This window comes from Periplaneta americana, chromosome 4 (assembly GCF_040183065.1).
Source record: "Periplaneta americana isolate PAMFEO1 chromosome 4, P.americana_PAMFEO1_priV1, whole genome shotgun sequence".
NCBI classification, from domain to species: domain Eukaryota; kingdom Metazoa; phylum Arthropoda; class Insecta; order Blattodea; family Blattidae; genus Periplaneta; species Periplaneta americana.
Window position 1 is genome coordinate 127,661,917 of NC_091120.1, and position 14,453 is coordinate 127,676,369.

The 14,453-nt window shown below is 33.5% G+C and overlaps 1 protein-coding gene across 1 annotated transcript in view; it reads left to right on the forward strand.

The window, feature by feature from the left end:
• The first annotated feature begins 7,995 nt into the window (after positions 1–7,995).
• The window catches only part of Dora (zinc finger SWIM domain-containing dorado), a 260,924-nt gene continuing 254,466 nt past the window's right edge, over positions 7,996–14,453 (forward strand). Inside the window, exons 1-2 of the mRNA XM_069825149.1 lie at positions 7,996–8,080; positions 13,364–13,618. Coding sequence (XP_069681250.1) covers positions 7,996–8,080; positions 13,364–13,618 — 340 coding nt within the window. The remainder of the gene's footprint in view (positions 8,081–13,363; positions 13,619–14,453) is intronic.

Below are 14,453 nucleotides of genomic sequence, written 5' to 3' on the forward strand. Positions count from 1 at the left end.
ACTCAAAAATGTTAAAAAGTGGACATCGACTTTTTTCCCACACGAAACTAGCAGTCCGATTGAGCTGAAAATTTCCACACACCTTATTCTCAATGCATCTAGCAAACTTTTTAAAAAATGAAAGAAATAAGATTGAAATTGTAAAAATATCAAAAGGCATTCTTAGAGTCCCTTCAATACCGATACGTATCAATTATCACTTATAATTTAATTACTGTTCCCTGGTAAACTCCAATATCGCGAATGATTCTTTTATTCTTTCTTGGGATATAAATTAAATTCTTATGTTTGAAATTCCTTCGACCTGCTCTGGATGAATATGCAGTGGAATTTCCATGGAGTCAACATGATACTATTTCCAAAATAAACCAACAAAAGATATTGATATTATTAGTGTTTTAGAGATTCGTGCGCTGGGTGGGATTCGAATCCTTGATTTTGTTTTGTGCAGTATCGGACCTGTGCCTTAGCTGTTGTGAACACACACACACACACATACACACACACATACACACACACACACACACACACACACACACACACAAAAAGAGCTATATCTTCATCTTCTCTCCTTGTAGCATTTTCCAAGTTGCAATTCTGCAGTCACATATCTCCATGTTTTTCTTTGTGCCATTGGTTTTGTTTTACAGTGGGTATTTTATTCAGTCCATTTCGTTTAACCACCCAACTAATTTACACTTTTTCGCCTCCTTACCCTTCTCCCTTTGATTCTTTCTTCTACGATTTCATTGTTAATTTCTGTAATCTCATGCGATATGTCGTTAGCCATACCTTTTTCGCGTAGCATGCCAACAAAATGATTGAACAAAATGTTAAGAGGTTTTAGTAGGATCATAAAAAAATAACTTTAATATTCCACGAGTGGTCTTCTCTAAAGGACACTACCATTAACCTGCTCTGCGCATAATTTAGTCATGAGTTGAGAATGCTTTAGAAGTTGCCTCATGAGATGGTGAAATAATCATAAAATAAAGTTCTTTGTTATAAATTACATTTAGAGATTATTTTTAATGGCACATAACGCATGGAGTGACTGATTATTGGCATATCGGGAGGGGACCGCTGATCGTAATTAATTGATTCCACGGCTTCCGTGGTCAATGTGTACCCACTCACTCAAATACAAGTAGTGTTCGTATCATTTCGTTGTTATCGTTTTTTACTTTACTTTTTATAGGAAATATAAAGAGGAAAAATTGCGATGCTGCAATAACCGATTTTGATAATCTCTGGTGCAGAGAGATTGGTTTTTGACATGCTGTTCTCTATCTGCAGCCTATGTCTCTCTCTATACAGCAATGTATCTTAAAATGATGGACGACCTTATTTAATATAAACTATCTTCAGAGTCAGTTGATTCGAGTTTCTATTTTTTTTTTTTTTATTGGGTCGTTTCAGAAACGGACTTCTGGGCATTTCATCAGGTGCTGGAACTCAATATCTACATCGTTGCGAGACAACAAATAGGTTCTATTTTCAGGGACAGTTAGTATAGTACTTGAATGACTACCTACTTGTTGAGCCCATTATGTCCGACTATTCCAAACTGGAACCTGTGTGTAGTTTCAACACATTGAAATACCTAATAGTCTGCTTTTAAACACAGTTGCCTAAAACGTCATATAATGGGTCTTCATTTTAAAATAATACTTTACTTTAAATCAGTTCACACTATTTTCTTGATTTTTTTTCTTAGATAACATGGAGTAACATATTACATGGTATAGAACATAGGTATGTTTTCAATGTTTCTAGAGGAAAGAAAGAGACAGAGAATACCTTTACGATCCCATTCGGAAGCAGTGCTCGCGTGTATACAGGTACAATCGGGTGAAAAATCTTCTAGCAGGTCAACGAAACAAAGTTTACATGTGCACTAAATTTTTCATTATTGACCAATATTTCCACTGGAATTTAACATAGTAAACTTCATATAATTTTGAAAAGTCATTAAATAAAATACATAAATAGAATACACTTCTAAGAATAACAAGAACTAGTAATTACAGTTTGACATACATAAATATAATGTACTTCTATGCATAACAAATACCAGTTTATGGTTCACTGATGTCTATGACAATAAATTACAATATACATTCTGATTGTATCGAAAGAAAAAGAGGCGCAGTTGGGTGAAAAATCTTGTTGGGCACTTGTACTCTGTGAGATGGACGGGAGTTCTTCCTGTTGTATTTTAACATGTTCACTATGTCTTCTTGAATTACAATGTGATTGAACTATTTTTTTTTTCCGCTCTTATTTCCATATTACATACTTTACAAAATATATTACACTCTTTCACACAAAAGTACTCATAGCCAAATTCGTTTACCAATATTTATTGCATGTTGTGTTTTCTTATTTTCGGCATATTTCTGAACAACAGACTACGTTCTGACCAGCGCTTGTGCTCTTAAAAAATTAAATTTTCATGTACCTGAGTAAGGAAAACAAACCTTCACGGGACGACTTACTTTGATATCGTGTTCTCATTGTGAGTGTACGCTCGTTACTCTATATGTCAGACTGCAGCTATAGTCTAGAGACACAACTAACCTATTTTCAGTGTTTTGGTTAAAATAATCGCAGCTCTGATTGTCAATATGTTATATCTGTCATCCGATTCTTCTTCCGACAAAAATATTTGGTCTAAGGATATTAACACAAAGTAGGACCTATTTTGTACAATTACAGTAATATAACACAAACATTACGGAGATAGAAAAAATAACTTTATTTTTCTTGTACAAGAAGTCATGAATATACTCTTATAATCAGTAGTAGTTCCTTGCCGTAAATAATAATTAAAGTGCCATACAGTATCACACAAAATGAGTGGTTAGGATAGAATTATTGAAAACTGTTGTTAAGATTTCTTAAAATGCTTACAAGTGGGAGATAGTCAATATCAGCAGCATTCTCTCGAAAGTTAGGAAAACATTCGCTTCTACAGTACTATTGGTTACTTCATATGTATGCCATGTCTCTAGAATTTCAACATTAAAGCTAGAATTTTTATGTACTATAATGCAGTAAAATATGTACATAAATTGTAATGAAAGGTATAATAATTTAACAAGTTAAGAGTTTGAAATATCCATGAGAACTAATTTCTGGGTGAAATAAAGAAGACAAGATGAAATAATGTAATAAACGAAATTGAAAATAAAAATAGATTAAACGAGATATGCACCAGATAATCGAACATATAAGTATTGATATGTGTGGTAGTGGATGCTGGAGACTGCAGAGAGCAGAAAAATACAAAATAACAACAGTGCAAATTATAGGCTAATTTATGGTGGTTGGTAGTACAAAGAAAGGATTATTCTGTATGTAGAAAATAGTAATTAATTGTGAAACATTTTATCCTACAGTCGTCGTCGGTAGCGTAGTTGGTATAGTGCTGGCCTTTTATGCTCGACGTTGCGGATTCGATCCCGACTGAAGTTGATGGCATTTAAGTGTGTTTAAATGCGACAGGCTCATGTCAGTAGATTTACTGGCATGTAAAAGAACTCCTGCGGGACAAAATTTCGACACACGGCGACGCTGATATAACCTCTGCAATTACGAGCGTCGTTAAATAAACTATAATTTGAATTTTTTTTATCCTTCATCATTGGTTTCTAATTGGCAGACCGCGATTGCCTGTAGGTATTGTATACGTAGCACAATCAGGTCGTGTGTGGCATTATTGACATAGAAGAACTTAATTGATGAAGTAGAACCACAGTCTAGTATATACAGTCACGAAGCTCAATACTTACTAAATATGCAAACATAGACCGTTGAAATATGCATCCATAGATAGTTGCTCACCACCAGGATCGCTACTATCGCCTCATCACAGACCCTTTCCCCAGCAGACGATAATATGTATTGTACTTTCGATATCGTATTCTTTTGAAAAAATTAACACCTTCCTTCCGCTATTAAAATGTGAAATACATAAGGTTTATATATTATTTTCATAAATTATATATTATATTTTATAAACTCATCTTCCTGGTTTTTTCGGAAGAAGGATAAATCTGACCTCTTTTTCTTACAATATTTATAGTACCACAAACGTCTCTTTGTCCCATATTATTATTCAAATTATTGTATTTTAGCCATTTACAGTTATTACAACCGATAAGGAACATTTCACAGTTTACACAACTTTTCACAACAGAGCGAAATACGGCACAGTCAATGTCTTTTCGGTCTAGACCAGGCCGTAATGTATGTTCGGGTTTTCTATTTCAGTGTATGTAGCTCAGTGAAATATTATATTATAATTTTATTGCGTATCATTGCTAAGTTTTATTTAGTGTAATGTGTCCATAAGTTCCGTTTTGCTGCATAATATGTTGCAGAAATAATTACAAAACTGTGTTATTTTAATGTGAAGAGAATTTTACGCATTAACATAATCTGTTCGCATCAACATTTTAAGTTTAGAATGGAAGCTATTTTGAGGTTCAATAAAAACGAATTTATATTGATTGTGATTTTAATTTAGCACATCTACCTTCCTTAATTGAAGACAGAAAATTTACCCTATCACTCCTATGAAATTAGTGTACATACGATTGTGTTACTTTGTCTCTTAGGTAGTAGATAAATATAATAATTCAGTACTCAATTGTAGTATTAAAATACAGACAAATAGAATGTGACGGGTGTCATACATGACATTATGTTTAATTATAATGTATAATTGCGAATATAGGAATATAAGTTAAATAAAGTAAACATAAACTATACTTTCTATATGACATAACATACATATGTAGTGGCAGGGCATTGGAGACCACTAAAATTAGACAGAAATGGGCAATTGGTACAGTAAACATAATCTATAATTTCAATATATCTAAATATTCGTGTGGTGCAACTGAAAATTATTGAATCGTGCATAAGTGAATGTACAAGAATTTCGCAATATTCAATCAAAATAAAGGCAGATATTACACATACGAACAACGTAATTTTCACACCAAAAATAATATTACACCTTAACTCGCAAGGAATTATGTCTGAAGTGTCTCCTAATCATTGTTTTAAATTTTATTAATGCAATTACACTACATTTTAGAGAAATATATGTTACTCTTTATGCATTCCAATTAATTGATATGGTTGAAACGCCGCCCTTCGTGATCGGGTTAAGCGAGTCACATGGAATGCCTTACGGCCTGAATTAGATCACGATGGCAGTGACACAGTCTACTGTTCCTAGTACTCACAGCACTCCAAGCGGCTAGCAACTATCGTGAGAAATGCAAAAAATCACCCCAAGCTTCGTGACTGTATATAGTAGACTGTGGTAGAACCTTATATAGGTTCAAAATTTTCATGTGGACACACAAACAAATTTTATATGGTTGTGTGTAGTAGCTTAATTAAGATAGTTTGGGATTTTTAACATTTTAGTACTAGCTTTCAAGGTAATGTGAATTTTTTTTATGTTAAAGTTAAAATTAAGATAGTGATTGAAAATTACGTTATAAACAACTGAGTTGAAGGTGCTAGCTTCCAACACTACATACAGTACATTTCTGGAGCCCACTGACGACGACTTGCTACCAGAAATTTAAGCAGAACATCACTAAGCAAATGCGTGATTTGACGACTAGCTTCAGGGATTAGTTCCCTATATTAAATATTAATAATAATTCAATTAATTATTGTTAGGTTTGTTGAAATATAAATGATGGTGAAGAATCTTCAAAGAGTCCTTAATTATTGAAATGGAAGTTTGACGCAACCAATTGAGAGGAACTTTAAGATTTTTTAAAGATGTCCAGGATAATGATAAAGACATTTGTAATTTCTTTATAGAATATAGACTATTCATATCATGGGTGGCACAATGTGATGACATTAATGCTATAAATAAATGAAGTTATTAAAGAAATTATGAGATTTATGAATAAACTAAGCTTACACACTCCTACAATAACTCATACAATAACGTTGCAGTAAATGCAACTGCTATGGCACAACCATATTTTATGTGTGGAGGAAAAAAAAAATATAGTTGAAGTAATGATTTATACTAGTTTGCATGTTCTTGCAAGAACAAAGAGAATGTAGGATTAGCTTCGTTGATAACTACACGTAAAACTGTTAACCTTAATTTATTATGAACAATGGACTAGAGTACTGGTAGTCTTAATAGAAACACATACTTTGACTTCCTGTACAAGTAACTATGTGCAGTACAAGGCAGTAACTTTAAAGCCATTATAACTACAAGGTACTGTACTCATCATAATAAAACTCACCCTAACAAGCTGCATTTTTAAATTCTGACAAAACATTATCTCAGACAGACATTAATTTCCTTCATAAATTCCTATTTAAAATATGATTACAATATTAACTCTAATTGTTTTCTGTAGAGGAGGAGTGGGATACTCTTTGTATAGTAATGATTTTTTTTATTATTTAAAATTAAAAAAGTAAAGTAAACCCCATGACAGGTCAAATCAGCCCAAAGGCTGGCGAGAGGTTATGGTTCCCACCTACAGCATACAGTAGGTTGACCAGATTTCCAAAATAAAAAAAACGGAACACTTATTAAAGTTGACATGTATCAACATTTTATCTAAACATTCGTTATTACTTATGGTTATATAATGTCAGTGAGCAATGAAGTCCAGTTTTATTTATTTTAAAGTAGGAAATGCTACATCGTTTACATTAACGAGGCTATAATAAGTATGCAAGCACATAATAAAGTAGCATGGGTACTTGGCTTAAGTCATTGTTGACAATTTTTTTATATTGAAACTAGTCTGGATTAATAAGCTTAACTTATCTATTTAAAAATACTTCAGATTAATTGGATCTTACATCATATCCATGTCATTATATTCTGAATTTATTTCATAACAAAATTTTTTGCCTTGTATTACCTTTTAACTATGTATTTTAACATTCTCCATGAAGATCAACTGTACCATCTGCATCATATTTCTTTGATGAGTTAATTTGCTCTATAAGTGCTGGTCTTTCCTTCAGGAAACTATGGAAGTCCATGCAAGACACATTTTTGAAATTACATTTTGTGATTAACATGGCCTTTATGGTTTTAATTGAAAACTGATTCCTTTCATCAGACCAAATTGAATTCATCAATGAAAACACTCTTCCTGATGATGCATTGGTGCCAGGTGTTTCTAACACAAAAGTTACAATCTGAATTATGTTTGTAAAACTAATATATTTATCTTTTCATAATTTGTAATGTTTCAGTCCACCTCTCTGCAATTTTAACATCACACTTCTTTCAATGTTCAATTTTTGCTCCATATTATGTTTTCTTCACATGATTCACTTGATTAAATAGGTCATCTTCATCTATCATTGAATTGAATTCATTATGGTAACATCTGATGGAAACAATATAGAATTAATAAATGTTTTACGTGATTATTAAATAAAGTAAAATAAAATAAATATTTTAACACTAATTTAGGGAAACAGGGCGCCATTTTAAAAACAGGGGCATTTGGCATCCCGAGCATACTTTTCTCGAGACGGGATAAGAGGCTGAAAAAAGGGACAATCCTGTTAAAAACAGGAAATATGTTCTAGCATACAGACAATTGGCATTTAATGGCAGTAGTGAATCAGTCTTGCAGTGACTGGCGAGTGACATGGTACATAGTACAGAGTATTACATGGTTTTTCTTGTGCATTTAAAATGAAAGTGTGAATAAGTGTTAACTGTATAATGGCTATTCAAATGTTTAGTACTGAACAACGTGTATACATATATTTATTATTCATATGTGTTAACCCAGTCTGCTTGCCAAGTATGAAGGCGATTTGAAACGAGATTCCCTGGTGTAAGAATCCCATCATGTACGACAATCCATAATCTTTATAATAAATTTCAGGCAATGGGAAGTGTTCAATCTAAGAAAAAAAAAAAACAGACAGCGTAGGGTTCTAACAGAAGAAACATTAGATGACATGAGCCAGGGCGAACACGAGTATGCTTGCATCATCGTCTCTGCCACTCCACCATATCCCTCTGCAAGTGCATCAGCAGTGCACAGTGAAATCCTGTTCCTCCTGTCCACATCTCATCTGATCGCTCTGTACAATAGCATAACAATAAATTCATATACATTTTCAACCAGTAACTGTGCATGATTAATAATAGCAGGGGCGATTTCTCAGGGCATGCTATGCTTGCTGCGCAAGCCCAATATTTTCGTAGAATGTGTATTTCTCAAAATGGGATTACGTACATTAAAATTTATTTTGATTTTTGGAATATTGTATAGGCGTAATACCATCCGCAGGTTGCACACCGCAAGATCGCAACGCTTGCTCGTTTCTCGGAGCTACAGGAAAGACGTAGAAACAGCGAGAATATGATGCGCGCGCAAGTGCCTTCCTTCTTAGTCCGTCCTAGGCGCAAATGCTTCTGTTATGTGTTGTTTGAAGCTCTGGTCCGAGAGCTACACCATCGACTATTTAACGTTACACAGACCAGTATTGACAGCGGGAATATGCTATGATTTGCGGGTGCAATGTAATTGTATGAGCGGAATGCATGTGTTAGCTGCTGCATGTATTATTAATTCTTAAACATTAATTTGAAGTATTGCAATGAGTTCGGAATTGTGTGTTATTGAAACCTTATTATTAAATACATTTTTCCGAAGGACCATTCACGAGAAGACAAACATTATAGCGAATATGTGCGCTCGTTCAGTGAAGCTCAATACAACAATATGCATTGGTTGGCAGGGTCGAAAAAAAATAAATAAACTGTTTTGTTGACCATGTTTGTTATATCATACCCAACTTCTACATCTCATAAGCGAATATGATCCATTACTCATAATGATTTCATAATTATAAAATAAATTATTTATGTGGGTCTGATTATTTTTATTAATTATGAATTATTGTATCCTCCGATATTTCTCTATGAATAAAAGAGCAAGCCTAACTTTCGTGACTAGCATTCGCCCCTGAATAATAGGGTAGTTATTGTATGTCAAAACACAAAAAGTATCAAAAGAGAGATTCTTTTTTTTTTTTTTTTACTTGGTTCTTTAACGACACTATATGAACTACTAGGCTATTTAGCATCAATGGGACTGGTTATAGCGAGATGATATTTGACGAGATGAGGCCGAGGATTCACCATAGAGTACCTGAAATTCTCCTAATGGTTGGGGAGAACCTCGGAAAAAATCCAACCAGGTAATCAACACAAGCGGGGATCGAACCCGCACCCGAGTGCAACTCCGGATCGACAGGCAAGTGCCTTAGTCGACTGAGCTACACCAGTGACTCACAAGTGATTCTTTTCCACATGAATATATGTATGTGTATTTAGAAAAGTAGAACATTTATTTTGTAAACCTTTGGAATTACATCTGTCCAAGTGAATTTGCTGAATTTTAATAATAAAAATATATTGAATTATAGTAATATAACAGCTTCATTGGTGTAAGACTATGGTATTTTTTTCCTCATACTATGCTTTAATAGAATAGTGTATTGACATAGTATGTACCAGTACTCATATGTGTTGAGATGCTGCTCATATATTTATCTTTCTCTGTCTTGAAAGTTTCTCGCATTTGCCTCTAGTTAAACTGTTTCTTATTTACAAGCTGATAAAATAACATACCTAATTGAGGTGTTGTGATAACATGAAAATTTCATGCATAATACAAAATACGGCAATTCAAAGAAGCAGAAAAGCTCAAATTAATTCAGTAAACTTAAAATGATTTTTTCACATATAAAAGCAATAATTAAAAGATTTGATTGGTTTAGTAATAATTGTGTACATTTGTTTCTCTTGTAATGAACGAAACAACATAAAAGATACTGGAACTTTTAAATCTGCAAACAATTAACAATATGTAAAATGAATTTAATATAATCATACCCAAACATGTTTAACCATCTAAGTTTTGATAAAATGACCAATAATGAATAGACTCAACGTTTTTGTCTGTGCAGAATTTTTGCAGACTAGAACTGTGAGGTGCAGCTCTGATAGCTTCCTTCTCTTGTATTTTTACCTTACAAACCATATTTTTTTCTGGCAACACTTGGAAAATAACCCAATTTATCAACACTAATGATCGTGACAGAATTATTGTATTTTTCGTATAGTTTATTCACTTCATTTGCATTTCAAGAATCAGCTACACCAAAAGGATCAAACTTTTCTTCTCCTACTACCACATTGAAAACACTTTAGCCATTGCTTGCTTAAAATTTGAACTCGAGAGCACAGTGGCAAAATGGAGTTGTAATTTTATTATCCTATAGAAATTTCTTTCTATCTCCACTGAGGACATGTAATCCCATAAATGAAGGAACTGAGAAATACACATCCTTGTAACAAAATTACTTTATGACTATAACAAGAAGCATTTAACAAAAAGAGATTGTAAAATATGCTGGGATCATGATAAAATTATCCAATTTTCTAGATTTATCATTATATGGATGTTTAACTTTATTTCTACAATTTTAAAATAGTATTTTAGTTATTTTAGTATTTAGTATTGTTATAGTTTAAAATAGTTAATGAATTGACTGAAAATAAGGTGCTGAAAGAATTAAGAAAATGAGACTAACGAAGAAAATGGAAGACCCAGAATCTGAAAAGAAAGAGAATGAAAGATTAAAAGAACTGATAAAAAAGTTCATGAGCAGCAAAAAGAAGTTACAGATGAAGTATGAAAGAGGTTGCAACGAGCATGCAAAAAAATAGCTACTTTTGGTTATGATCATGATACAGAAAAAAATGCAATGTGTCACTGTGCCTGCAAAACTGGCTATGTGCACTTTTTACAGAAAAGAGTTATGTGCATGGAAAGAAGCAGAATGATCTCTAGAATTGTTCCTCAAAATTGAAAGTTGATGTATTTGAATGGTTCATGGAAAGAACATGTTAAGTCACTTTTATTAAATTTTTCAAAGGGATATTTATTAACTTTGATACACCCATAAGACGTTATGAATTTACATCTAATTTAGTTTAAGATACCGTGTTACAATGCAGGCTTTTTGTCATTCTGATTTACTAGAAAGATAGTTCACTTTATGAGCTAGCAGATGGGACTAAAAAACAAAAATCAACAAAAAGTTACTTAGCGTGTTCTTTCCATGGATCCTTCATTTGCATTGTTCCTAAAGTAACAAAGCAAATAACAATGTTTTAGCACAGTGATATACACACAAACAAATTTTAACTTACGTGAAGCGTACTTAAATTTGTTATCATAATAGACAGTGCTATGAAATAGCTGTGAACAGAACTGCGAAATCATTGCCAAAATCACCGAAAAAAACAATAAGCAGTAATTAGTGGTGCGGCACAAAAAGTAGGAACTAAAGTTACTAAAATCAAATTGGCAATTCTTTCTTTAAAGGGCCCACTGTGTTAGACGTAAATAATGTCAACAGATTATTTTTTTTATAATTATATTGCTTATATAACCTCTGGATTGGTGGAAGGAAAGAAACAAAACTATTATCTCACCATGTTTTAAGCAGAGTATTCAAATACGACTATCCTGAAATTACATTGTTTTTCAAAATTTTGTATTCTGTCCGAAAGATGTTCTATTAAAGCTAGGTACTCTCCTGACTCAATGTTGGTGTAAAATCCTTGAAACCTTTGCACTTAAGGCCTCAATAAATGGAAAATATGAAATGTCTTATAACAACCTTTTTTATTTGTATGATTTTGATTTATAACCCAACATACATTTATAGTCGTCCACAAGCATTTATGGTTGCCACGGTCACACACTTTCCCTTATTCTTACTGCAAAACTTACTCACCCTCCTGCCACCTTAATGGCCTGGGGACCGGTTCTACTGTAAAAATCTGAACTTCCTACACTGCAAAGACAAAGCCGAAATTCAGTATCTTGTCTAAGCTTGCGCTGTGCTCTTCTGTGTTAATGTATAGCTGAGTGTTATCTAAATTTATGCTGTGATATTCTGTTTTATATATGAAGACACTTTTTCAAGCATTCAATAATCCATGGCCGAGTGATTAGTCTCTCTGCCTTGCACCGTGGCGACCCGGATTCGATTCCCATCTGGATAGTGAACAAAGTGGGCGCGAGGGTTTTTTTTTATCGGAGTTCTCCCATTTCCCCTCATTGTCATTCTACCAATGTTCCATAATCACTGTCACTCTGCGAGTTCCCAAGCCAGGTGTCCAGAACAAATAAAAAGGAGTCTGAAAGTTGTACAATTTGTGTTTAATAAATACTATTATGCTTCGAATAATATATACTTCATAGTCTAAATATGAGTAATCAGACAAAAGAGGTTATTTTTTATGTTTAAAAATATTTTTAATATCTTTCTAGCAGTGAGTCAGCCGCTATTTCTTCCATGTACCATAAAACTCAAAAGAGTTACGGCAACAGCTTTTGGTGTTAGTTTAAACATTTTAAGAAATGTTTGTATTGACGCGATTGAGTCCCTACAAAATGATCCATACCCACCTTTTCGTTCTCCTAGCCGTCTCATGTTTCATTTTTCGTTTCATAGTCTCGTCCATTATCTAATTTTCATCTTGATCGTCTCTTCAATCAGTTTTTAGGCCTATTATTAATCTCGTCAATTTTTTTTTTCGTTCTTCCCTTCATTTCACCTATAGTTGTTTCTTCATTAATTTTTTTCTGATCAAATTAATTCAGTTCTGATTGTCCTTTCATCTGTTTCCCTATTAAAATATTCTCAGCAATCTGTTATTTCATGCCGTCTCTTCGATCGTTTTACCTTAATAGTTCTGGATTTTATTTTCCTTCCCATTGCGTTAAATTTTTTTTATCATCTCTTGTCAATTTCGCCCCAATCATTTAATCACTCCCGATCGTCTTATCAATTACTTTCTCGTGATTATCTCGTATTACTACAACACTATTTAATAAGCCTTCTTTCACAATTGACGAGACGCTCACTAGTAAATTATAAACGACCTATAGGCCTAAAAGGAACTGAGATGATCAAGAACGAATTGACGAGATGAGCACAAGGAGACTGACGAGATTATTTTTTGCAGTGTAACTTGCAAAGTTCGTGAGGAGGATGGGTAAGCGACCGAAACTACGTACGACCTTGAACACTTCAGAAGTCTGTGCTCCACTATTGGATTGTAGTCATCCACTTGAATATTACAGATGTTTATATTTGCTGATTATTCCACTGAAGGGAATATGTTTATTTTAATATCCTCAGCACATGTAACCAACCTGCATTAAGATGGGACTGTTAAAGAAGATATAAATCTTAAAATCTACTGTCTCATAATTTGTGTTTTATTGTATTGTTACAGAAGGTGGGATCCAGGTGCCGTCACTGGGTGAACTGACGGCACGGTGTGTTGCAGCACATATACCATTCGAACTGGTGGAGCATGTGTACCCTCCGGTGCCTGAGCAGCTGCAGCTTAGAATCGCATTTTGGAGTTTTCCAGACAATGAGGAAGACATTCGTCTATACTCTTGTCTGGCAAATGGCAGTGCAGATGAATTTCAGCGGGGAGAGCATCTGTTCAAGAATCGGGCGGTCAAAGATCCGCTCCAGATAGGCAAGCATTTTTTTATTTACTATTGAATGCCCTAGATCGTTTTTGGTAATACAAAATAACCGTAAAAGAAAATTATACGTGTTTAAAGACATAATTCAAATTATTTTGACATATGGAATTGGCAATATGTCAGATACCAGTCAGGGAAGAAATTAAAATTTTGGTTATTGAAATTTAGAAAGAAATAAATTAGAGACTATTTATTATACATAATATAGAATGGAAAGGTTTATGTTATGAGGGTTATATATTCTGGAAGAGAAACTGCGAAAGTAAGTAATGCATGTGGTATAAAAAAATAAGAAGAAGAAAATGAATCATTCAAGAAAAATGTGGTTTGTAGAAATAATACCAGACATGAACTCCAGAAATTTGGAAGGATAATAGTGGATGAACAGACAAAAATTATGGACCTTGAGACACCAGAAGACAAGTCATTAGAAACTGTTGTAGTGGAAACCCAGCTACTACTACTGTTAATACTACTTTTCTTTGACTATAACGTTTTTAAAGAATCTTGGTCTCCAGAACAATTACAGCTCATTCTTCTCTATTAATGGTCATGGTCTTTCATCTTCTTATTGCCATCTGTCTCAGGTCTTGTTCTACAGTTTTCAGTCCATCTTTTCTGGACCTGCCTTTGTGCCTACATCCTTCTGGAGTTCAGTTAAAGATCTGCTTTGCACACTTTTCTTGTAGAACTTCATGACATTGTTCATGTTACCTAAGTTTGCTGCTTTTAATTTCATTGTAAATGTATGACTTTTTGTAGAACACTGAGTTCATCATTAGTTTTCATCCTTCAAATAACTCCTGCTCTAGCAACTCAAAAATC